The 27002-nt window shown below is 41.8% G+C and overlaps 1 protein-coding gene across 6 annotated transcripts in view; it reads right to left on the reverse strand.

The window, feature by feature from the left end:
• BCAT1 (branched chain amino acid transaminase 1) overlaps positions 1 to 27002 on the reverse strand; it is an 80753-nt gene that overhangs the window by 44879 nt on the left and 8872 nt on the right. For 2 of the 6 annotated variants that reach the window (XM_064479113.1, XM_064479112.1), the window contains exons 2-3: positions 11475 to 11543; positions 1635 to 1835 (exon numbers count right to left, since the gene is read on the reverse strand). In XM_064479113.1, coding sequence (XP_064335183.1) covers positions 1635 to 1835; positions 11475 to 11543 — 270 coding nt within the window. Of the gene's footprint in view, positions 1 to 1634; positions 1836 to 11474; positions 11544 to 11616; positions 12344 to 12602; positions 12625 to 14633; positions 14788 to 27002 lie in introns of those variants that run through there. The other 4 variants (XM_064479114.1, XM_064479115.1, XM_031443961.2 and 1 more) reach the window with 4 other exon arrangements.

A 27002-nucleotide genomic window follows, 5' to 3' on the forward strand; every position in this document is an offset into this window, starting at 1 on the left:
AGAGCTGGTCCTGGATAGACAGACCTTACGTAGCATTAAGCTCAAACAACAGAAACAAACACGCACACACACACACACACACACACATTACAATTCCACTTCAAAAAGAGGCAAACTGTAGTGTCAAAGATACATATAATCCAAAGAGAAAAGCAAAGAAAAGTCATCACAAAAGTAACCACAATGAGAGCCAGAAGATGCAGGGTTTATGACGTAGGAGGGACACAAGAAGGCTGCTGGGACACTCAGGCGATCCGTCTCTCCACCCGGATGGGCGCTGTACTGGCCGCATTTATAAGTGTTCATTAAATAGTACTTACTGCCCTTTTTTTTCCAAATTATGTTTTATCTCACAAGTAATTTATTTCAACCGGAAAATGAAGTACCTGCTATAAAATTTCATTTTCTTTCCTCCAGTTCCCCTCACTGTTCCTATTTCTCTCCTTCACTGTTTGAAACCTTCATATGTCTATCAAAAGATACCTTTCAAATCAATAAAACCACATGTAGTTGTAGCCCTAAAAATAAAACCCATCAGATTCTAAAATCAATAGGGCTGATACATGGAGGAGATAGAAGGCCAAGGAGACTATGCATATATTGACTTTTGGGTTAAAATAAATATGACTGTAGGCAGAATTTGAGCCCAGGAAGTTCAACCCTAGAACCAGAATGATTCACCAGATGCTTTCTCACTCAAAACAATTAAATGAGATGACCCATATGAGGTATCCAGTACGGAGCATATTGCAGGATTTCAATAAAATTTATGATAATTAACAATTATTATGAATATTTATTATTACCATCTTTTAGTCCCTTATTAAGAAGGCCATTGCTTAACTCCTGCACCCCAATATTCTCCATATTTCCAATATGTTGGAAAGATATCCAACCCATAACGACTAAAACACAAAAATGAGTGAAATATCCTGGGGGTCGACAGAATGGGGTGTTGTAAATCTGGCGAGGTGTGTACCCTGAGAAGAACCAGAGAAAGCATTCCCTAAATATTTAATATTTTATGCTTATAATTATCTCATTCATGCCCCAAGGATGGCATTTAATTACATGTCTCTTAACATGCATAACTACAAATGATTGCTGTTATAAAACCACGCAGTTAGCATTAAACTCTAAATATGATATTGTACTCAATGACCCCTTCTCAATCATTAGAAGATCTGAGAAAGGCGAGTTCATGCAATATTAACAGTACTGGCTTTTTGATTACTAATTTTCTTACCACTTGTCCTTCTCATCTGCTCTAAATAATTTTAAAAATAATACTATAAGCCAATGTTACAAGTTTCATGCATTCATTATATTTCTATCTCCGTACACCCTGCAGCATGTTCACCACCTAAATGCTTTTTAATTGAAAATTTAAAAAATATAATTATAATATAAAAATATAGATATAAAATATATAAAATATTAAAAAAATTAAGATTATCTGAAAAATTAGTACTTAAGAATTACCTTCAATCCAACTATTTACGGGACATTTACGATTGCCACTAGTTAATATGGTAAAGTCCATACTGCCTTAAAGCTATTTTGGCAGGTGGGAGCTACTTAACATCCACAGTGAAGACCAAGCATGTCATTGTCGCTGATTCCCAGGTACTTACTTCCACTGCATAATGGAAAGTCGATGAGCCTGGATGCAACGACAGGTTTTGAAGAGGCTTGATATGTGGTTTCTCCCATCCAAACTCTGAGGACCACTCCACGGTCAACATGTGATCCGTGAAAACCGTTCCAAAAACCAGAGTACTGGGGTCTGGTTTTTCCTTGAAAGTGGTGGCTGGTGTGATTATTAGATCTTTAGCCTGGGGACGAGAATCGACACCATTAAAGAAAAGTAACTGAACATCCCCATCCACTGGCTAGATGATACAGAGGGCATATAGACAGAAACGACTTAAGTCATCGGCCATTAAAAAGTGAAGTCATTTGACTTTCAAATGTTGGCAACTCACTCAGAAATGTAAGAACACTGTGTGAGCCAAACAAATCATGCCTGCATTCAGGATGTAGGCTGTTGTCTGAAATCCCTGCAATGTACACTGCCTAGCAAATATTGGAACCCAAATTCTGTGACATTGAGAAACTGGGACAAAATAATAGATGGAGTAAAAATGATGTTGAAAGAACAATCTCTTCTTTACTCCCATCACAGGACCCATGTGGAACATGAATAGAAGAAGTCGGGGGTTGGGGGGGAGGTCTTATAATAAAAAGAGCAACACTCACAATGACTTGTTAAACTAAAGCAAATGTCATTAGGAACCCAGCCTCCGAGGATGGTTACACTCCAGCTCCTCCAAAGAATTCTTGGCTTAAGATTTCAAAACCCTCTGGGTACCGTGCAGAAGGCAGAAAAGTGAAGCAAAATTTCCCTCGTTGAAAACAGAAGTAGAGATTGAACACTAAGATATAAATCCTCTATTCTGTGTTGAGGAAACAGGGAACAAAGGACTCCTTATTCTAAGAAAGATAAATAAGAGTGATAGGAAACAACTCCAACAGCCCCATTTCCCCAGCTCTCCACAGCCAGCTTGCGCGTAAGCATCCGGATCTCAGACAATAGCGTCACTAACTTTACAACAAGATCCCGAAAACCACACGGGAATTCAGCCCATTTAAAAATAAAATTAACCAAGGACAGGTTCATCCTGTAAAACAGGTTGCAAGGAAGGTCAAACTCCACTTCTTTCAAAATACAAAAGCTGTCATTTCCCCCCAAAATCAAATACAAAACTTTAATTTGTATCATCAGCTCTTATCAGTATTTTAAGTGATTTAATTACTTTTGATTAATTCACAGCTTTATAGCTGCCTTCTTATGAATGATTTTTTAGTTATTTTTAGAATAACATTCAGACTAAAAATGTATTTGAAACAATCTGACAGCTCACATTGCAATGAGGCTAAAGCATTAAGGACGTCACTTCAGGCCAGTCTAGTAACGCTACTTTGGAATATGCCAGTAAAATGCAAAACTGGGGGGAAAACTGACTTTCTTCTATCAGTACTTAATCCAAGTAAGTTAACTTAAAACCCTTTAATAAGTGCAAGAAAAGTCAATTTAAGAGATACATTCCACCTAGATTGTTCTGACCTTTGAATCCCAGTTTTCTCCCTTTATCCTCTGGATGAGGTAGGATGTTGGTAAATTTCACCTGCAGGCAAGTGCAGCCTTCAGGCCTGTTTTGTAAGTGAGTTTTGTTCGAACAGTCACACCATTCTTTTACCTTCAAAGATGGCATAGCCCGTTAGCTGTGACAGAAACCTGATGACCTCAACCCTAAAATATTTATGATCTGGCCCATTAAAAAAGTTTGTCAACTATTCTAGACTCTTTAGATAAGAAGTCTGGACAGAGTATTTGCATTGAAGTCTCCAATCCTAGCACGGGGCCTGGCACACCGACAGTAAAAAAGGTTTTCTTAAATGCTGAAAATAACATTTGGCTAAACTCAGACGCACTCCGTAATGAATGACACTCATTCACAGAAGACGGCCCGGAAATAAAGCGAGTGAAATTCTAACATCAACTTTTTATCAATGAATGATGTCACAGTATTCTTGGAACTGAGCAGAACCCTGAAGAGCCCCCAGGCACAAAGCCGACCACGATTAGGACAATAGAGTCACATACTCAGTGTCTGATGCACATTCTTGAGTTCTTTTTATAGACATCTGAGTTGTACAAATATTTTAACTGCCTCCAGAGGAGGGGGGAAAAGCCAACTGTATGATGGCCAGACTGCAGCATGACACAAGTGACTCCATCCTGAGCGGTACTGGACCTGTGGCCAGCACAATTCTAACAACTAGTCTCAAGAGAATGGGATTGACATTACTGTTCATAATAACTTATCTTTGTGGGCATCAAAATACTTGTAGCTTGCTCTGCTGGTCTATGTAAGTGGGCAACTAAAATTGTCAGCAAAGATGCCACAGACCTACGTTGACATCTTCCACTCTGAGAGGGTGGTGCCCTACATGAAGCGTGAAGGAGTTAAAGATGGATTTTTGCCCTTAATTCCATAAAAATGGAATGATGTTTGACAGTGAGGACTTGAAAGCAGCTCTTCTGCCCCTTTCCTCTTTGCCCATCTCTGTCCATCAATAACTTTAAAAGAACCTAACTACGGGAATGGATCACTAAGAATTGAAACTAACGCCTGACTTATGCTCTCCTGAGTGCACACCACGTTTGACCTTATCTGTTGATTCTCTTCCCAGATAAAAAGGAAGTAAGAATGAAGTAGTTAAAGAAAAATTAGCTCTCTACCCTCAACAACTCCCTTAACAATCCTGCAGGCAGATCACATGGGCAAGGTAACATCTGAAGAGAGTCAGCCAGCCTGCACCCAGTGGAGAGTGAGCAGAACCCACCCTCCTGCCTTGATGATTCATTGAGATTCTTGCCCCCATTTTTCCCTTTAAAAACTGTCATGGCTGAGCAGACTCTTCAGAGTTGGTCTCTGGACATGAGTCAACCTTCTCCCCAGATTGCCAGCTTTTCTGAATAAGGAACCTTTCCTCTCCAATTACTGGCTTTTCAGTAGTGAGCAGCCAAACCTGGATTTGGTAATGTTCTCATGCAAGGAAGCACTTGTGATTTTGCTTTTGTTAGCTTTCCTTTAGTGGCTGGGGGATCCTGGACTAAGAAAAATCTGGAACCATATCAATAATAGTAAAACAAACTTAATGCAACTTTTCACCTATTAAAACTGTAAATTAAAATTTCTTGGTAACTGGGGAGAGTAGTAAGATACAAAACAAAAACAGAAAGTAGGTGGAAATGGAGCAGAGAGAGTGTGAGTAGAGGGGTGAGTTTTCTATCCATGAATTCGAAATACATCTTAAATATTGCCAAGGCAACAGATCTGGGCTTTTTTTTTTTTTTATGACAAAAATCAATCATTTCCATGGTTCTTCCAAAGTAAAATAAAGTTCAGCCTTCCGGCTGCTGTTTCCAACATTAGCTAATCAATTGTATCATTAGCTAATCAACAAGAAGCCAACTGCGTATGATACTTTCAGAATTTCTAGGCTTTCCAGTAACGCTTCCTGCCAGGGCACCAACAGGCAATGGAAGATATACAAGTTTATTTCTATGACAATCTGCACAGAATATTTTAAAAACAAGACTATGTCTTTGCCTCATACCAAACAACTGTATGGTGATTTCTTTTCCCTTCCCTTACTCTTCTTTCTTCCTCATCATTATTCTTAGTATTTTGCCTTATTCACTCAAGAACACTGACTGCACCAGCACAGTGGCTCAAGCACTGCACTGAGCAAGCACAGGAGATATTAAGATGCATCCAGCTCTGCTCTTCCTTCTTGGTGATACTCACTGTGAGCCAAGAACACATGATAGCCACTGTGTGCAAGTGTTATTTGTTCATGCAACCTAAAAAATTTCGAGCTACTATGTACCTGTATTGCTGTAGGCACCCAGGAACTCAGGGAACAAAACAAGTAAAGTCCTCTTACTGAGGGGGAAAAACAGTGTAAAGGAATAAATGGATAAATAAATGTTAGGAGGTGAGTAGTGTTATGAGGAAAATAAAAGCAGCTTTAAAGAATAATGACATGCATATTTTAGAGAGAACAGTTAGGGAAGGCCTCCCTGATGAGGTGTCATTTGAGCAGAAACTTGAGTGAAGAGGGTAGGTCACAGAGATACCTAGCGGCAAAGTGTTTCATGCAGAAGAAGCAAGAAGTGCAAAGGTCCTGAGGTAGGAACACACTTACGTTCAACAAATAGCAAAGAGGCAGTGTGGTGGTGGAGACACAGGGGCAGTGGAGCAGTAGCAGAAAGTCACAGAGGCACAGAGGATGAGGGAAAGGGAGGGGCCAAGAGAACCAGTTACTCCACGGTATACTGACTGACATTCCAATTCTCCATGAGCTCTGGCTCTGTGCAACATCTTCCTTATTTCCCAGAATCTTTACCATAGACACTGCCGGCAGTTAAAGTAACCCCAGTTTATCTCTCCATTCCAGGCAATTTGAAGAAGCCATTAAAGATAAGACTAGAGGCATGGCTACCACGCTTTAGTTTCTTGCTGTTTTTATAAAGTACGGAGGGGCAAAGTTGGAGGGGGGAGGAAGACCCCCTCCAACTTTGGTGGTAAAGTAAGAGAATTCGGGTAATACTGAGCTTTTTCCTTGAGCCTCTCTCTACACATCCCCCCTGGCATCAGTGTTTCTCAACCTGGCTACAGGTCAGATTCAACTGTGATTTTTAGAAATGGTAAGCTGGACCCTATTCCAGAATCTCAGAGGGAAGGATGGAGCAGAGGGATGGTGATTTGTTTGTATGAAGTTACCGAAGTGTTCTAACTGTGCAGTCAGGGCTGAGAACCACACCACACCGTGTCCCCTAAAGAATTCATCAACTTAAAAGAGCAATCAATGGTTCCCAACATTGGCTGCTAAGCTGATTTACCTGGAAGGATTTCTTTTTTTTCTTTCAGAAAAATACCAACGCCCTTGCCCTACCTAAGATCAGTGAAACAGAAACCCAGGATTAGGGGCTCCACATCAGTTTCATTTCAAAACTCTCCAGGAGATGCCAATGCACAGACAGGGCTGAGAACCATGGACAGATTCCAGTCTCATGAATTTGTGAATGCTTACTGAAAGCCACGTACTCTTTTGCAATCTTAATGAACCTGGTTTTCTCTAACCGAATGTCTAAATGGAACACAAAATTGGGTCCCTATTTCTGAAATTCATATTACTTTCTACTTTTTAATTTTTTTTAAAGGAGGTACGAGGGATTGAATCTAGGACCTCTTGCATGTGGCTACCGCTGAGCTATATCCACTCCTCTCTACTTCTTTACTTCTTAATCCTGAACTTATTCAAAAAAATTCTATTGAAAGAAGAAAAATGAAAAGTAAAAATCTCCAATTTCTGCCCTGGCAACAACATTTCCACCTCCCACAAAGGACCTCCACTAGCAAGTTTGTTGTGTTCTTCCTCGATGTTCTTTGCATCTTTATTACTTTTGAGGTTATTCTCACAACGCTCTCCTAACCTGCAGTTTCTTATATCAAATACTTGAAACTACAAGTGTCTGAATTCTGTATCTCTTTAATAAACCTGATTCCCCAATTTCTACTACTACTTCCTGTATCTCTTCCCTATAATCGCTCATGAACATAATCACATGCTTGATCATGCCCTTTGGTGTCCTTGAAAAGCTAAATGGCTAGATTCAAGTCCAAAAACCAATTGGTTTTGTGTGCTGCTGACTAACGTCCACCTCTTTCCTTCATGTTCTTTTCATGGTTAGATTAATAGATTAAGTGGGTCTTTGATCCAAGAGGTATGTTAATTTCTTTGAATAAATAAATACACGTAGGGATAATTTATTAAGTGATGTAACCACCTAGTTGCTCACATGCGCCTGGTCTCTCCTCCCTGGGAAGGCACGCATGTATACAGAATACACAATATTCTTCAATAGACTTATTTGTACTGGGCTCCAGACTCAACCCAAATAATCTAAACCCGTGGAGCCATGATCAGACGCTGTGTGTTAAACAAACTCTCCAGAGATTTTTAAACTACTTGTAAGAGAATCACCATCCCAAGCCTTATGAAAGAATTAAAAATATGTTTAGCTGTCTTAATTCTTTATTTACTCCAGGAGTTGCAAACTAGCACCTAGGTGGAAATATTTATATCTTTGAGAGCTGCACTTCATCCTAAGGGCAGGGCACTGTTTCAACTTTCATGAGTCATGCTGTGACAGTCTGATATCAATCACTGCTTCTCACACTCAGTGAGATTTAGTAGCTGTCTTATGCTTAGAGTGGCTCTGACACCAACATGAATTTCATTATATTTGCACAGGTGCCCTGCCTCTTTATGTGTTTTACATGCTTAACATCTGCCTTACTCATTGCTCATACAACCCATCCGTGTAGACAGCTCACCCTCGAAAATGCTTGGTTTCCTCTATAAAATCCTTTTGATTGATTTAAACGAATTATTTAAACAACTGGGAATGGAAATCATCTCTCTTTACTCTGTTAGCCTAACTATCATATAGTACAGTATCATATCAAATATGTCCGATTAATTCTGGTCTAAACTTCACTAAAACTAGATTGACCATCATGGTTTTAGATATCAACATAATAGACTGCTATCATTTTAAAAAACCGTCCTTATTATAACTCATAAAAGACCTTTTCATTGTTATTACAAACCCTCAAAGTACCAACTTGAAGAAGGATCATAACCTAGTAATATCTTTTACTTTTATGAATCCTTTCCTTAAAATACCGTGAAGACCACCCTTAGTGGGTGGGACCCACTGCAGCTGAGAGATCAAGTTAGTAACGGCAAAGCAGAGATACAGAATAAGGTATTTTTATGCTCAGCTTAGTGCTCTTGTAATAAAATACTAGTGAAGTTTCAGGAAAATGAAGATAAATGATTATTTCACTAGGCATTAGTTCCCTTTTAGCAAACTGCTACATCCTCTTGTAAGACATGTCATTTCTTAATAGTGTGAACAGCAACTCTAACTCTCTGACTTGTCCCTAAGGACTGCCCTATTTCTTTTTTTTCCCCAGTTTTATTATGTAGAATTATTACAGTTTGCACATACACATTATATTGCGTGTAAATACATATAAACAGTATAGTGCACATTTTTTTTCATTTTCATATATGTACCAATTACTGTTTCTAAGAACAGATTAGATCTTTAGCTTTTTTAAAGTTACATAGTTATCAGAGGAATAAAGCCAACCACACAGTAAGAAACAACAGAGTGCGGTAACCCAATAGGACTGCCCTATTTCAGTTTTTCAAAGTAATACACTAGTAGGTATCTTCAGAACTTCATCCCGAATTCCAATTCTCCTTTATTTGAAAAAAAAATCCCTGCAACTCTGGAAACTAAAAATAACAGCTTTTAACCTGGGCGCAAAAAGAAATTACCTAATAATACCAAATCTAAACAATTAGGTGATACAGCTGAATCAAGGTCCGAAGAAAACAAACACTAACTGAAGGTGTGTGACTGGTTGAGTAGATATGAATTTGCAATTCTAAGAGGGGGGGAGAAAAGCATTGGCGTGAGAGAAATAAATTTTACAATTTTTTATCAGTAGTCTTCAGAAACGGTTTTCCCTTTCTACATTTCCTTTCTAAAGATAGATTTAAAAAATCAGTATTTGTAAAATGATACTTTCTCCTGCATAATTAATCTGTCTCTTTGCAGTGTTCCAGTGTTTTCTGATGACTTCAAAGTCAGGATCCTGTCTCAGACCATATGCTTGTGGAAGAATCTGGAAGGCCACATTGACTGGATCATGAAATGACAAGAAATATTGACAAAAACAGGACACATTAAAAACAACAATTTCCTGACTCAAAAACATGTGGGGAACTGTTTGCTCTAAAATGGGGAAGCCTGCAGCAGGCTAGTGCAACTGGGAGGAGAGCACCTGAGGGCTGCGTTGCACGTGCATTCAGGCAACATCTTCCGCCCACCCCTCAACATCGCTCACCACTCAATATGGCATCAGTACTTCTCTGCACTGACACTTAAACTTCCAAAGGCTTTCTGTGCATTGTGTCGGAAATTGCATAACTTTGTTCTACAATGAGTGCATTTGTTCTATTCGGAAAGCTTAGGTGCTTTGTTCATTATCATTTAGAGACATTAAAAAAAAAATCTAATAAAGAGGTACAAATAGGAGAATTACAGATTTAGAGAGTCACATTCTGTGGAAGCAGGGGGAATGGGAAGAAATAGACAGCTGACCTCTTTGAAACAAAGATGACTCTGGATCACACAGAAAGATTCTGCAGAATTTCCCAGTAATAAGGCATCTCATTACTGAGCTCTGTTTGGAAAACGGCTTCTTTACTTTCAAACGACTGTATCAAAATGGGGGAGGGGATACGAATATGAAAACTACCCATGAGAGACCCAAAAGGCAATTTAAAAGTTATGAATGGGGTTGATCAAGGAGACAAAATATATCCAAAGCCAAGAAGTTCCTGTAAAATCAACTATTTTTCTCCCCTAAATTGTGAGCTTCATTTTTCATTTGCCTCATCACACGTGCACTGTGAGCACAACCACCATTACCACTCCTGTTTGACAGGTCTTCTGTACCTGAGTATAGAAATATCAACACACTTCCCTTCACTAAAGCCTTAGGTATAGAAGTCTAAATTAACAAAGAGATTATTTAAATAATGAATTAACTCTTTACTCTGCAAACAACACTTCTATGTATAAAAGTATAAAGACCTTTTGGGGAAATTTTTATTTATCTATACCCTTTGAGGAACTTACTTTGAGGAATTTACTATATAAGATGACCCTTTGAGATTGTCAAGTAGGTGTCCCTTTTATCTCGTTCTTTCAAGGACTCCATATCTCAACATCTAAGTCCCTGAAGCGTATTAGAGCTTGGTCTTCATACACTAGCAGAGTGTATGAAGACCATACACTTCATACACTAGTGTCCTCTATAAAGTTATAGAGGACATTATCCTTTTAAGGACAAATAATATGAATAAAATTCACAGACTTATTTTGGTAAGAAAATTACTATGTTCTACTATATTTGGTTTTTAAAAAATGCTGACAGCAGAGATCATATACAAAATGCATCTTTGGATTTGCAATGCTTAGCACCGTCCCTGGCACATAGTGAGAGTTGGGTGTGTGTGAAATTGATGACTCAAGTTTCAGTCCCTCCCTGAACCCTGCCAGGATGTGAGATCGTTAGGACGCTCTGTGCTATGGATGACAATTGAGTGACTGAAAGAGGCAGGAGAAGCAGAAGGAGGGGGAAAAAAAAGCAAAAACCACCATCGTTTGGAGGGTTGGGGGAGCAGTGGAGATAATGAATTATAGAGAAAATAATAATACACCTTAAATTTATGTTTTTTATAATTTTAAAGTGCTTTACTAGATTCTCTTTTTTGACCCTGACTATTTCTCCGTGAGGTATAAGATTATTTAATATATAAACCCCACAACTCAAAGAGATAAGGAGATACAACAATTTATTTTTTACTGTAAAATGTTGGGGGCTGCTTAAAGAGAAAATATGAGTTTAACTTTTTCCACAAATAGAATGAAGGGTAAGTATTACATAATCAGATAAACCTCTAGGTGAAGATTCATGAACTGACTATTTTCCAAGAAAAATTTTACGATTCATGAAATGAATTAAGCAATTAACTGCAGGTAATTGTAGATATGACTGTACTACACTGCTCCCCAAATGATTCCCCCATCTCCCACCCCACCACCCCCACCCCAAGAGTGGAATTTAAAATGCATGGCAGCATATCTAAACTACTGGATAAACCCGTGCAGTGAAAATTGCCCCGAATCTCAACAAGAAATGGATGTATTCAATTGGATTGCTGTTTCACTCAGCCTCGGAAAAATAACTTACCTTAAATGTCTCCACCGCCTCTTTTGGTCCTCCTCCGGTGCACTCTGCGGAGCATCCGTTATTGCAGTCCTTAGAGAAGAATTAAATCCATTCAGTAAAACGAGGTGGGTAACTGGGGTCTGGGGTAATCAGTATCACTCACCATCACACCCTTCGCTCCGCTCGGGTCCCCAAGCAAACAGGAAACGGAGGATCAAACACCCGGGCACGAGCCCCCAGAGAGAGCGTCCGTCCTGCGCGGGCTGCGCTTCCCTCTCTGCCCTGCCGGAGGTCGTGGCGGTTTTTGTCCTCCTCTGCTGGCTCTGGGCAGACTGGTTAAATTCTTACAGAAGCCAGAGTTCACCAGCAAAGAACAAGAAGGTAATTGTCTCCCTTTTATCCGAGAAAATAGTCTGGACTAGGGCTTTAAGCCATTTACAGAAAAATCTTCCGGGCGCTCTCAGCCTCGTGGTCTTGTCGATCACGGGCGCACAATAGCAAGCCTGGAAAAGGGATGGGGACCAGAGTGAACCATTTTCTCCACGGGCAGGGTCCTCCCATGCAGGCGCAACAACATCAAACCCCACACATTCAGGACAAAATCTTATGGAATTAGGGGGTAATTTTTAAAGATAGTCAAGGACACAATGGAAACTGGTCGAATTGGAAAAGGTGCAGACTTTAACACACACACACACACACACACAACCAGAAAACCAAATCTGCTGCATCGCTAGGGGAGAAAGGGAAGAAAGGGATCCAAGGAGGCATAAGGCTGCGGTCAAAATATTTCTAGGTGGCGAAGGCACGCAGGATGTGGCTGTCAGTTCTGGCAGCCCAGAAATTCCGCGCCCACCCCCGCCTTCTCCAAGCGGCTTCCATGGCGACCCTCACGTTCCCCGTGGCTGTTGGCGCCGCACTCCGGAGCTTTAAACCTGGCTGGCGGGGGCCTCTCCGAGGAGGGGTTCTCAGGCTGGAACCCTAGATTTCAGGCAAGGCTGGGGATAGGAGACAACCCCGATGGAGACAGAATGACAGTGCAAGGAGAAGTAGGATGGTGTAGGAAGGGGCCGGGCCAGGCCTGTGGGCTTCCAAGACCCGGGATCTAACCCATCCCCCCGCCTCCACGAATGCCCTGGATCGGGGTACCTGGTGGGCCAGGGCCGCGGCGCCGGGGGGCGTGCTGGCCATGGGGAGGCTCCAGGAGCGCGCCGCTGCGGAGAGCGGCGGCGGCACGCGGCGCCCGGCTAGACCCGAAAGCGGGCGGCGCGGCCAAGCCCCAGCGCACGCACCGCGCCGATGCTGCCGCCACCGCCCGCCGCCCCTGGCCAGGGCTAGGCGCAGGGAGCAGCGCAGTCCCTCCAGCATCCCTTGGGGAGGAACCTCCAACCGTCTGGTCGCTCTTGTCCTTCAGTCCACAGGAGTGCAGGAGCGCCTTTCCCGGGCTCCGGCATTCAGCAAGCATCCTTATTTACCAAACAGCCCCTGGGTGGGCCCGGAAACGCCCCTCTGCCCAGGGAAAGGCAACCTTGGGGAAGTTAATTTACTTTAGGGCAGATTTTCCCTCGACAAACCGACAAAAGGCAATTTCCGCTCCCGCCCCTACCCGGAGAGTTTGCAGCCAGGATTGGCAGTTGTGCCTCTGCTCTTGTCTGCCGCCGACCCCCAAGCGCAAACTGGAGAAGAATGTGATTCCACGACCTACCCAAGTTGGATTCGTAACTCAGAGTGTAGCGGGCTCCTAGGCTCACATCCCCCAAGAGCTGTTTCTGCTCAAAGACCTCGATATCACTGAGACCCACCCACCCACCCACCCATTCGTTGTTTTCAGGCAAAGTAGACAAGAGCTCCCAACCAAGAGGCTTTGGCAGTTTTCTGGTGTAAGCCTGTGATAGCAATGTTGAGAATGAGAGCTGAGAAAGTGACATTTGAAAGGCAAAGGAAGACTGTAATGGGTACTGTCTGCTGGGTTCTCCTGGAGCACTGTCAGCCTAAATTAGGAGACTTTCTGGGCTTTTAAATTAACAGGAAGTGGTAACCTGTGCTGATTTCCTCTTGGAAAGGAGGGAGGGCGGTTTATTTGGGGTAAAAGCGGTTAAATCCGGTCTGGTTTTAGAATTGATTTCATTCAGCCCCAAAGACATAGGTCTAATCTTATCGCTCAGAAAGCAACATTCACTTCTCCCTTCCTCTCTCCCCTTCATACAAGGCATAGAAAAGCCTCTTATGCTGGAGTGGAGTCCCAAGCTCCAGAGAAGGTACAGCCCAGGCAGGTCACATGTCACTGGAAACCAGTCTCTTTTTAAAGAGATTTTAATTCAAATTGAAAATTTGAAAAAAAAAAAAAAAAACGCAGATTAAGTAAACTCTGGGGCTACCATTTTTCGATTCCTGCCCAAATCCTAAGAAGAAACCCTTAGTTGAAGATTTATAAACAATTTATTTACATTCAAAAAGTTGGTTTAAATGTGTACACCATACTATTCATTCAAGGCCTGTTACTGTTTTATATAACTCCAAATTTCTTGCCACTTTAAGTGTGACCTGTAAATCCTCCCTTTTCAGCCAAGAAAGCATATGTAATACAAGAATGGTATTATTAAAGGATTCCTACAGGGCCACCTTCACCTTTCCTCCTCTCCAGAGCCAAACTCTGAATGTGCCATCTGTATTAACTGCTTCTGTTTCCTTCCCTTTCAAGTGACTATAATTTGACTTCTGTCCAATTCGTCCACCTAAACCAGGTTCCTAGTAGCCTTCACTTTGCTCCACCTTATGATTTTGCTTCATGTGCATTTTCATGGCTGGACCTATATGCTGATGACTCCTAAATACATATTTTTTCAGCCCAACTCACTCCTGAGCAGTAAATACTTACAGCCAAAAATCTGTCTATAATATTCATTATGTGTTTAATATTTGTGCAGGCACTGGGCTAGGTGTAGGGGATACCAGGCGAGCATTACCTCCATCCATTACCATGCAGTGCCTCCAGCCAGAGAAAAGTGTTACTTGTGTTACAAAGTGTTACCTAATCCCACAAATGTAAAAAACTGCAAATTTAACCCTTGCTACCAGAGCTTTAAGAGCCTCTAGTAATGGAATGTAACTGACTCAGAAAGGTCTGGAAAGCCCTGCAAGGAATCCTTAAGCAGAGATCTGGAGGATAAAAAAACTTACTACGGGAAGAAGGAATGAAGAACACCCAAGTTGAAAGTGAGTTCCAGGCAGAAAGTACATCTCTGAGGAAGGAAGGAACAGGGTGCTCACAAAGAGAGCCAGAGCTGGAGAAGAGACGTGGGGAGGGTGCTTCATTCAGCCAACAAGGCAGTGCCTAAGAAAGAGAGTTAAAGGTTAAGTTTCCCCAAACGGTACAAGCACGACTGTCATGTAGATGTAAAATGAACTTGCATAGTAGAGTTGATTTAACTCATTTAATGAAATTACCAGGCAGATGTTAAAACTGCTGTAAAAAAAAACCCTGGACATATTTCTGGGTCAGGAATAGTGAAACGAATTTGCTAATGGACCTGAAACTGGCTTCTTCCACGTAGAGAAGTTAGTTGCATCCTGACCTTCGGAATTGATTTGCATGTCTATTGACAAGAATGATTTTTGCATTTCTATCAGTTAGCTGTAAAAACCCCCAAACAATGAAGCAATGTAAAAAACACAATGAAAGGTCCCAAGGAATCCTAAGAAGGAGAAAAACTGTTAAAAGATTAAGATCAGGTAGGGAATGGGGGTGGGGAGTTGACAGGTTCGAAGTGCCCTCAGGCTGCAGGTTGGAGACGAGAGGAGAGCTTGGGTGAAGAGGAACTGGTTTCAGAGGAAGCTAATGAACAGAACCCGCAAAGGAGATGGTCCTGCTGGTGAACTGGACTTGGCAGGTAGTAGGTGAAACAGAGGGAGAGAAGCCGTCAGATTTCAGCCGTCTTTAAACAGACCAGATACGAAAAGAAACGAGAGACTGTGGGACCTCGAAGGGCTCCCTGGATTCTGACTTGCTTCTCTGGTTAGCAATTTTCACCAAGAAAAATGGAACATTGATGTTGTTTGAGGGGGTGAGCCGGAGTCTGGTTTGGGGCATATTGAGTTTTGAGGTGCCTCTGAGACTGGCTGTTAGAGACACGCCTGTCTGAAGCTCAAATGAGAGATCTGGAGTTGAAGTGAACCTTTGATGAGTCACTGGCGTGTAGGTGGGAACTGAAGCTAAGGATGTAAATGACAGTGTCTAATCTGTGCCTTGGTTTTCTGTAAAATGGGACAATAGCCACAATTCTTGTTTGCCAATTGAGATAGATTATGATAACATGTAAACTATTTAAAGCCTTGCCTGGTAAATCTTAACCCTTCGATGTAGGTAGATAATGATCGTTTATCCCAGTTGGCAAACGTTTTCTTAAAGAGCCAGATAGTAGATATTTTAGGCTTTGAGGGCCACGTGGTGGTTTCTGCTCAAATCTATCATTGTATGGGAAAAGCAGCCATAGACAATATGTAAATGAATGGGCGTGGCCGTGCTCCCTTAAAACTGTTTACAAAACTGGGACAGAGTGGGTTTGGCCCATGGGCTGTGGGTTACGGACACATACTCTCTGCAGTTTCCCTAGCTAGAAATGTAATGGTCCTCCTTCAGACACAACCAATTGATCACCAACCTTCTAGCTCCGGATACCCCCGACAGTCACCACTTCTCCAGCCGTATTACCATTCCTGGTACCAGATAGCTTCCAAGCAGCCTCTGCCTCCAGCCTTGCTTCCCATTAAGCCATTCTTAGTGTGTCAACCAGAGAAATTGTCTCAAAATGCAAATCTGAACATAGCTCTTCTTGGCTGAAAAAGCATCAGATTTTACATCCTCCTCATGACAAAATATTTTAGCAAGTTCTGCCACCTGTCCCTGGCTCTCAGGCTCACCTCTTGCTAGTCTGCCTCTGTCCAGCCACACCTGCAACTTAGTTCAGTCCTTCTTTTTTGACATTGGCTGAAACACAGCTGGCCACCTGCCTGCAACTCTCCCCGCCACTGCCTGGCTCTCTCATTCTTCCTCTCTCCTTCACCTCCTTGGGGAGACATCCCTGAATGCTGTCTAGGCTGCTTTGGGTCCCTCTGCTGTAATTTCTATAGCATTCTTTCCACTTCAAAGTAACTGTCACACTTGATTCTAATTATTTGATTAGCGTTGCTCTAATTTTTATGGTGAGAAATTGTGTCTATCTTGTCCACCGAGCAGTCTCCCCTCGCCCCATGCCAGGCACACAGTGGAGACTGTTGAATTGCAGCTCTCTAGTTTTTTAAGAGTATGTATTTATATACTTCGGAATTTTAACTGCCAAAGTTTACAAATACAACAGACTAAAAATGTCCTCGGACGCCACTCTACTGCGAGATCTAGGCTTCTTTCTTCATGAACTGTTCTCTCTGAATCCTTCTCCTTCCTTTTCCCCTTCTTGTCACTATTCCTTCTCCTCCCTTAGCCAGCCATCATATGGGCTTTCAATGTTATACCTGTTAAGGGACTGGACCGGTGCTTTCCAACAGAACTTTCTGTGATGATGGAAGTGTTCTGTAGTGATGCTAAGCATACGCTGTAACTGGCCTGGCGGCTTCTTCCTTCCTCTTGGAAGGCTCTTGGGAAGCCCCCACTTAGAACCCAGCCGCCATGCTGTAAGAAGCCCAAACCTCAGGGAGAGGCTGTGTGCAGGCTCACCAGTCAACAGTCCCAGGTGAGCTCTCAGCCAACATCCTGCATCAACTGCCAGCCGTGTGAGTCCTCATCTCGAACAGCCAGCCCTGCTGAGCTTTCAGATGACTGAAGGACCCCAGGTTAAAGCTACTCTGCTGAGCCCAGCGAATCTACAGACCATGACAGATAGTAATACAGGGCTTGAAAACCGCCACAAAGTTCTGGGGTAGTTGGTTATAGAGCAATGTTAAAACAGCATGCAAGCCTGATGTATGCTTATTTAGCTCTTTATGAAAATAACCTAATACATAATAAGTCATACACAGAAATAGGAATAAAAAAGATGAGATAAACATGAAGTAGTTGGCATTTTAAAATAGCTTCCTAATTACAGTTTTCTCCTACCATCCTTGGCTACAGGCTAAGGAATCATTCATGACACTATAAATCCCTTTTAAACAGTCTTGTCTTTTTTTTTTTTTTGACAAATTTAAAATTTTTTTATTGAAGTATAGATTTTAAAATATTTTTATTGAAGTATAGTCAGTTTACAATGTTGTGTCAATTTCTGCTGTACGGCACAACACTTCAGTCATATAGGAACATACATATTCTTTTTAAGCCTAAGTTACTATAAGATATTGAATATAGTTCCCTGTGTTATACAGTATAAACTTGTTGTTTATCTATTTTATGTATAGTAGTTAGTATCTGCAAATCTCAAACTCCCAATTTATCCCTTCCCACCCCCTTCCCCCCCCCGTTGGTAACCATAAGTTTGTTTTCTATGTCTGTGAGTCTCTGTTTTGTAAATAAGTTTGTTTGTCTTTTTTTTTTTTTTTAGATTCCACATATAAGTGATATCATATGGAATTTTTCTTTCTCCTTATGGCTTACTTCACTTAGAATGACAATCTCCATCCCCATCCATGTTGCTGCAAATGGCATTATTTTATTCCTTTTATGGCTGAGTAGTATTCCATTGTGTACATATACCACAGCTTTTTTATCCAGTCCTCTGTCAGTGGACATTTAGGTTGTCCCCATGTCTTGGTGATTGTAAATGGTGCTGCTGTGAACATTGGGGTGCATGTATCTTTTAGAATTAAGGTTCCCTCTGGATATATGCCCAGGAATGGGATTGCTGGATCATATGGTAAGTCTATTTTTTTTTTTAATCCTTTGAGGAATCTCCATTCTGTTTTCCATAATGGCTGCACCAAACCACATTCCCACCAATGTTGAAGTATAGTTGATTTACAATGTTAGTTTCAGGTGTACAGCAAAGTGACTCAGCTATACATATACATACATGTATATTTTCTTTTCAGATTCTTTTCCACTGTATGTTACTACAAGAAATTGAATATAGTTCCCTGTGCTATACTGTAGGCCTTGTTGTTTATCTATTTTATATATAGTAGTGTGTCTGTCAATCCACAACCCCTAATTTATCCCTCCCTGTGCCTTCCCCTTGGGTATCCATAGTCTGTTTTCCATTAAACAGTCTTCTTGATGATACCAACATTTTGTGGTCCACTGCTTGTCAGTCCTTATTAAATCATGGATACTTTTATCTTGGAATATGGGTGGTGAAGTTGTTCCAAGAATTGGAAAAAGATTAGCTGTCTTGTTTTTGTTATTTCCTTGTTTTTATCTCACTAATATTTTCTTCATTCTGGTTTTGTGCTTTGGATTTTTCATTTGTGTTCGTTTTGCTCTGTTTGCAGAAATCTTTTAAAGCTAGTTGTCCCTTTTGTGAGGGTTATCAGTTGACACTGGCTAACATAATCTGCAAAGCCCCTTACCAGGCTCATATAAACTGCCACAATCACCACCAGCTCTGGGGAAAGAGGCAAATGCTGGAGGCTGCATGGGAAACCCTCTCCCCCCCTCTCAAGACACTCACTGCTCAAAGGCGGTGACAGTGTCACCTTTGATGGACTGAGTAGATAGAGGGTGTCCATGTCAACCTATGTGAGTCAAATATAACTGCAATTTCATTCATTCCTGCATGTTAGAGAAAACACAAATATAATCAATGCTTCTGACACCCCAGGTCTCGGGTACACACATTCCACTTTGAAATCACTGGGCTTGAGGCAAAGTGCAGACTCCTGAGCTCAGTGTGTGGGGCTCCTGCGCTCTCGCCCCTCCTGCCCTTCCCCTCACCCTCACTGGCACCCCTCACTTTTCTCTGTACACAGAAGAAGCCCTTAGTGCAGCAAGTCTCCACAATACGGTTGTCTCCACATACCCTGAAATGGAGTGACAGATGGACGAGAAACAGACAGCTGAAGATTCTAGAAAGAAAGATTAGAAATTTCACTTTCACGTTTGGAAACAATTAAGCTTATGATTTTGCATTTTACAGAAACAGAACCACATATCAACTTCTGAGAGTGAGAAATTAATCCTAATTAAATGAGGCTTGGTTTTTTAAAGCCAGAGCATTATATCCCTGATCGTTTTAGAGAACATTTTGTTTTCCACCAAAAGGAGCCGTTCCACTTTTCCAAGTACAAATTAATCTACTTTGAGGAAATGAACAGCAAAAAAGAAAAGACACTGGGCCACGACCCAGGCAGATAGATGTATTAAGTTTTATTCATGATCGTTAAGTACACTATTTACAGTAGAATCCACACCATACTCCCATTAAGATAAACTAATTTTAATTACCTTTTAAAAAAATTTTATTTTATTTATTTTTTTGTTAATGGAGGTACTGGGGATTGAATCCAGGACTTTGCGCATGCTAAGCATGCGCTCTACCACTGAGCTATACCCTACCTACCCAAGATAAACTAATTTTTAAAAGTACATGGTAAATAAGAAAAAATGAAAAGTGGTTGATGATTGACAATGAGCAAAAGCTTTGCAGCAATGGAACGTTAGGTATTTTGGAAGACAGCGATCTTCTGGAAAAAGTTAATGAAAATGCCTTTCCTGTGAGTGTTCGAGAAAATGCCGACTTCTCTTGGATGCGTCCCTTGGGCTCTAAGATGTGCCGTTCCCTATCAGAATTGTAAGCAGGGCACCACCTTCTCTCTGAGATCATTCCAAGTATGCAGGAGAGGTGCAGCCGGGATGCGAGAAGCCATCAAGCTTTCTCGAGGTGAAAAGGTCAAGGGCACACCTTGGGTATCTGACATTTCCAGCCTTGCTTTTTATAAACCTCAAATACTCTAATTTTAATGAGGAGAGAAACGGCACAGAACAGTGCCACGTGCCTGTCACTTGAGTGAATAACGGCCTGCCATCTTTTATTAAGTTCCTTGCCAGCCCGGATGGTTCATAGACTTGAGTCAGGGGATGGAAGAGGTGAGAGGCCTTTCAGCAAAGGTTGTCATTGCTCCTGCTGCTGCCTCGACCTTCATAGTCTGAATTCAGACTGTCCCAGCTCACACAGCAAAATTTCCTGTTTCTAAGGCCATTCTCCACCCCAAGTGAGAGAGAAACAACAGTAAGACATAGAAGTGAAGACTGAGAGTGGGTTTTTTTTTTTTTTTTTTTGGAAGATGAGGTAATTAGGTTTATTTATTTACTTATTATTTTTAATGGAGGGACTGAGGACTGAACCCAGGACCTCGTGCACGCTAAGCACATGCTCTGCCACTGAGCTACACCCTCCCCAACCCAAGTGCATGTTTGTGATGACTTAATTTTAAAAGGTTTCACTGACACAATAATCTGAACTGTCCGTTTCTCTGTGCTCTGGTGGCTTGCTGGACAAATCAGAGTGAATGAAAGAAAAGCTGTTCTCTTGCAGCATGGAAGAAGCACTGTTGTGAAAAGGGAGGTAGGAAAAGAAAACAGGAAGATTCTTGCTCCTTGGATGTTTTGCTGCAGGCAAGGCTTGGGCAAGGCTTAAATAAAGGTTGAGAACCTAGCAGTTGATTGCCTTCCTAACACTTGTCTGTCCAGGTACCCCTTTGGAAAGTCTTCCTGTATCACCAGGGGTATGAATTCTGCAGGTTGGAGATGCTAATTGAAACTTACATTTACCAGAGCGGTCATGACATTTGAGCCCAGCCTTCTCCTGTCCGGGCAGTGATTTCATTCTCTTTTGGATTTTCAGAGCTTAGTACACATCCAGGCAACTGTGTGAACCTCGGAGACACTTTTCTGAATAAACTGATTGAATGTATAAATCCCCCATGGTTTTGTTTAAACTTGAAAAATGGGGGGAGGGTACAGCTCAAGTGGTAGAGCCCATGCTTAGCGTGCACAAGGTTCTGGGTTCAATCTACGGTACCGCCATTAAAAAAATAAATAATAAGTAAATAAACCTAATTACCTCCCTCCCCCCCAATAATAATACAATAAATAATTTTTTAAATGATATAATGGATGCTAACTAAACATTGCAGCAATTTTTTAAAAATGAATGGATAAGCTGATAGGTTTTACACACACAAACATATAGGAAGAGAGGGAGAAAGAGAGCAGAAAACATACCTATAAACACTCAATTGTGTTAGGTATAAGAGAAAGACAGATTTTAAAGTGGCCATTTGTTCAGGCTCTGTGTCACAGATATATTGAACCACACTAACTAAAACTGCTTTCACCTATTTACAAAATATTTTGCCTACTTCCCCAAACTTCCACACATTTCTGGATGGAAATACTCTTTGGAACTTTTTCTGAATCTTCACGAAGTCATGAGTTCCAAGTTCATTGCAAGACTTTGTTTCAAGCTCTGGCTTCATTATTTAGTAGATCTGTAACCTTGGGCAAATCACCTGATGTCTCACATTAATGTTGAACCTCAGCCACCTTCCTAACAGAGGTTAAAAAATACGTAAATTAGAGCATCTGGCAAACTACTGAACAGAATATGTCATAGTTGTTTCTTTGTTCTAAGATTAGGTTTAACAAGCTTGTGGGGAGATCCTTCAGCGGTGAAGCACATAGATTCTGGAGTGACGTGGCCAGATTCAATAGCTTTGCATGCTTAGACTAGTTATTTAACCTTTCTGTGCCTCAATTTCTCCACTTGTGAAATGCTATTAATAACAGAGTTGTCATGAGGACCAAATGAGGTAATTCACATAAAACCTGCACTGGCACCCAGTAAGCTCACTCAGTAATAATTATTGCAAAGAAGATTCATATTGAATCCTCATATTTGAGAACTATTTCAGAAAATTTAGCATCTGTGAAACTTGAATTACTTATAATTTTTGAGAGAGGAAATGATCCACAGGACTGTCATCTGTCTCCAAACAGACCCTGAGGCATGGCTTCCTTAAAACCCTGCTGCCTGGCTGAGACGTGCTGATTTGACCTGAGATGCCTCATAAATCCTCTTGGCAAATGCACCACCACTCCACACAGCTGGCACTTCGACCATTCTTTTTAGCCTTTCTTCAGATTACTGGAGCAACGTACATAAAAACCAGTTTTCCACTAGGGTTCATTAAATGTGTGGATTTGGTGCAGTCCTCAAGTGAATTAAAACTTGCTTCCTCCAAAAGTCTGCTAAATCTGCTGCTCACTTTGCGTGGGACCCTACCTCCAGATCATCCTGTGGTTTTTCATGGTGCTTGGGTCTTCACACAAAGTTCACCTTCCCTTTGAAGCTTTTCCCTGACCAGCCAGTATAAATCAGTACTGGCTTCCCAGCACTGGCCCCAGATTGTGCTCACATCCCTCATGGGACGTGGCTTTCCCTTGTGGATGCCATGAGACTGTCACCTCCGCTGTTCTCCATCCCTTCATCTTCAGCCTCAAGACCTTGGGCAGTGCCTGATGCTTACAGCGTAAGTACTCTTCAAACGTTTGCTCGACAGATGCATCACAATCATCTGAAGTAGCCATCCCGAGAGAAATGAAAAGAAGGGAGTGGATATTCTTCCTCCTTTGCTGTTAGTCATATCACTTTCCACATCTAAGCTTTGTTTCCCTTTTGGCATCAGCTGCTCTGGTTCTTTTAGTTTTAGGATCTCTTGATCAAGAGATTTCTGTCTTTGGGTCATTTGGTGGCTCCCTAACATTATTATTATCTCTCCCTTTCTCTCTAATTGTCTTACTGCTATATTAGCACTTGTCTGCTACCCCAAGACTGAAGGACAAGATGGCCCCGCTCTCTGGTCTAAGTGTGGCAGTGACTATTCCTCGGACTGAGTGGATCCAGTGAGTTGCTGATGGGGCTTTCAGGAGACTCATTGATGGAGTGGGATGGGGAAGAACAGGAAGCTAGAGACCACTCCTCACTGGACCTTTAGTCCAGGGAGGAATCCAGAGTACACAGATGCAGAAAAAGATGATCTGTTCCCGAGGGCCACGAAAACAGAGCATACCAGAGCAGGGTTAGATGGTGGGAGAGCTCCGGCCACCAGGAAAGGGAGCTCTATGAGAGTGCAGCTGTGTGTTCCTGTTTATAGGCTCAATGGACCCTAAAAAAAAGTCCCAATAAAATAGACTCATTCCCCTTTCTCCCTACCACCACCACCCCACTAGTCTGAGCACCAAATCTTCTTCTCTGCATCCCTCCTAACTCAGACTCAGCTTTCTCACCAGAGCATGCTTTCCTAATGGTGACTCTCCTAATGCCAGCCTCTTTTATAATCTGGAGAGTCTGAGAATTTCCCAAATCATCAAAACTTGGTTCCATTTGGCTTAATGGTTCTCCCCTCAGTTTATTTCTCCTCTTGCATTTTACTATAACCAGAAAGAAGAAACCAGGCTGCAACTTGAATACTTTGCTTGGAAGTCTCAGCTAGACATCTCAGTTCATCACTTACAAGTTCTGCTTTCCACGTAACTGCCATACACGAGTCCACTGAGCTCCCTTCTACTTTGTAACAAAGATCTCCTTTCCTCCAGTTCCCAAGAACATGTTCCCCAATCAGCCATGCTTTTAACATCCATATTTCTACCAATAATTAGTTCAAGACAATCTAGGCTTGTCCCTTCATGCTCAATATCTTCCATCCTCTGCCCAATGCCCAGTTCAAAGCCACTTCCATATTCTCAGGTGTTTGTTACAGCAGCACTCATTTCCAGGTACCAAAATCGATGTTTATTTTCCATTGCTGCTGTAACAAATTACCATGAACTTTATGGCTTAAAAATGACAAATTTGTTATCTTACAGTTTGGGAGGTCAGAAGTCCCAAGTCAAAGAATCAGCAGAGCTTCATTCCTTCTGGAGGCTCTAGGGTGAGAATCTGTTTCCTTGGCTTTTCCAGCTTCTGGAAGCCACCTGCATTCTTTGGCTCATGGCCTCTTCCACCATCTTCAGAGCAAGCAGTATAGCATCTTCTAGTCTCCCTCGTCTCTCTCTGCCTCCCTCCCTCCCTCACTCATTCCCTGCTCCCTCCCACTTCTGCTTCCACTGTCACATCTCCTTCTCTGCCTGTGACACTCCTCCCTTCCTCTTGTAAACACCCTTATGACTACATTGAGCCCAATCAGAAAATCAAGGATAATCTCCCCCATCTCAAGATCTATAACTTAGTCATATCTGAAAATTGTCCATTACCATAAAAGCATCAGGGGATCAGGCCATGGACATCATTGGGGGTCATCACTGGGGGTTCATTACTCAGCCTACCACACTCACTACCTATTATAGGCCAGGTATTGGGTTACATGTGTTTGCAGAGGCAAAAAACTGGGTATGCTCCCTGCCCTCAAGAAATGTACAATTTAGTGGGAGAGCCAGACATCAGTCCCAGAACCATTCAGACAATCACACTAAGAAATAACTATAAGCTGCAATTAGCGCTCTAAAGTACTGGAAATCACAGGGGATTGTATGGTTATCTGGTGGACGAAGTCTTTTGGGGACTCCTAGAGCACGGGACTTTGGGTTTTATTCAGAGCAGAAGAGGAAGGGGTTGAGGAGTTTTTTAAGCAGATGATAGATGTGCCGAGAACATATTAGAGGTGGAGAACGGGGGAAGTATGAGATGAGCAAGACTAGAAACATATATACCAGTAAAGGGAAGATGGTGGCTCGAACTGGGCCAATGAGGTACGGGTGGCATACGAGAAATGTAGTGCATTAATGGAGATGAGAAATTAAAAGGACAAAGATGCAAGAAAGGGGATTGGGCTGTCCACGCACCTTGAAATAATACGGAGAAATGGAAGAAAGAGCCAGGAGCCAAGTACTACAATCTTCAGTGGATAATCGGGCAGAGTGACCAGGATGATAGTTTTGATGATAGTTATGAGGCAGAGAGAGGGTGGCACAAACTGCTGGTCTGAGCAGTGGACAGGGGTTTTCTAGGAGGGGTCTGATATGGAGACAGCACTAGGCAGGGTGAAGGAGACCCGCCCCCGCTAACTCTGAGAGGGGAGAGCAGAGAAAGGCAGAGAAGCACCCTCACCTGAGGGCAGGAGGAGCAGGGAACATTTAGGGAAGGGGAGGGGGACGGGCTAACATTGAGATGCAAAAGGCTACTGTGGACAGGTTTGGGTGGGGGTGCCTAGTTAGGGTTGAGTCAAGAGAGAAAACACAGAGCATCAAAGGAGAGTGAAGGATGGAAGCATTGAGAGCAAAATGTAATGTGGTGAATTTAACTGGTTGCTAGGTTGCCAGTGTTGTGAGTTGTAACAGTTCCTCCCTCGAGGATGTTGGGTACTCAGGCCTCTGTATTTATCAGTGATCTGGAAGGGAGGCCAGACCTGCTCTTTTCAAGTAAAGGAATTAGTGATTGAATCTAGGTCTGGAAGTCTGGAGTTGGGTGACAGTGGAGGGATTGGGTTCGTTGATTTGTTTATTTAATGGAGCAACTGGGGATTGAACCCAGGACCTTACGCACTAAGCACACACTCTACCACAGAGCTCTGCTCCCTTCCCCTTCATCCGGCCGCTCTCAGGCTTCTGCTCAAGAAGCACGTCCTCTGTAAAGCTTTTCGCGATTTCTCTGACGAGTCTTTTTCATGCACCACTGTGCCTTGTGCAGATTTCTGTTGTAGCCCCGAATATAGTTTATTGCGTTGCTTTTTATGCATCTTTATCCTCCAATCACGTGATTTCTCAAGAGACGTGCTTGAATTATTTCCATTTGCCTGTTACCTGCTACAAAGCCTGGTGGTCTAAGAGCTCTGTGCTTAATTAAATGAAACTTAAATCAGTCATTGTTTGCTGGTCATTACTGTCATATATAAACGTTAGGTTTGAAAAAGAGTATTTATACCCTTAATATAACAGTTACTGTAAAGTTTGTGGTACATATGGAGTTTAACCTGCTTTCTCAATAGATCATTTTTAAAATTAGTTTCAATTAAATATAATAGTTTGGAGATTTTGTCAAGAAATATATCCTTGGTCTTAACTGATTTTTTTGAGTTACCCAATATTTCAGATTTTCTTGATTAATGGCTCTAGAGTCAAATTAACTTCACTACAAGGGACTTTCATTTCTTTAATTTAATTTCAATTTTGAATGTAATAAACTCTCATGTGTCAAAAATCAAATATATAAGTGTATACAGTGGAAAGACTCCTGGAGATTTTCCTCTAATCGATGTAGAGAGAGCTTACTCATTCTTTCCTCCACTAGCTTTTTCTTACGTCATTCTTTCTTACACCTGATGAATATGTGGGTGGATTTCCAATCTTTTGTCATTACAAACAAGGCTGCAATAAATACTCTCATTCATATGTCATTTCACACACATACCAGTAACTACAAGTCACTTCTAATTAAATGAAATATTAACAATGGTGTTAAATTATTAAATCTATCTCAAATTATGTTGTCAAGTTAATGTGGTTGCAAATGACCCCTCATTCCCAGTAGCAAAGTGTCCTTCAACGTCAAACGGTAGACTGATGGGCTGCTGTGAATAATGTCCTAAGAACATTGGTCAAGACGAAGAAAAGTGCCTGGTTGAGCA

Source organism: Camelus dromedarius, chromosome 25 (genome assembly GCF_036321535.1).
Source record: "Camelus dromedarius isolate mCamDro1 chromosome 25, mCamDro1.pat, whole genome shotgun sequence".
Classification (NCBI taxonomy): domain Eukaryota; kingdom Metazoa; phylum Chordata; class Mammalia; order Artiodactyla; family Camelidae; genus Camelus; species Camelus dromedarius.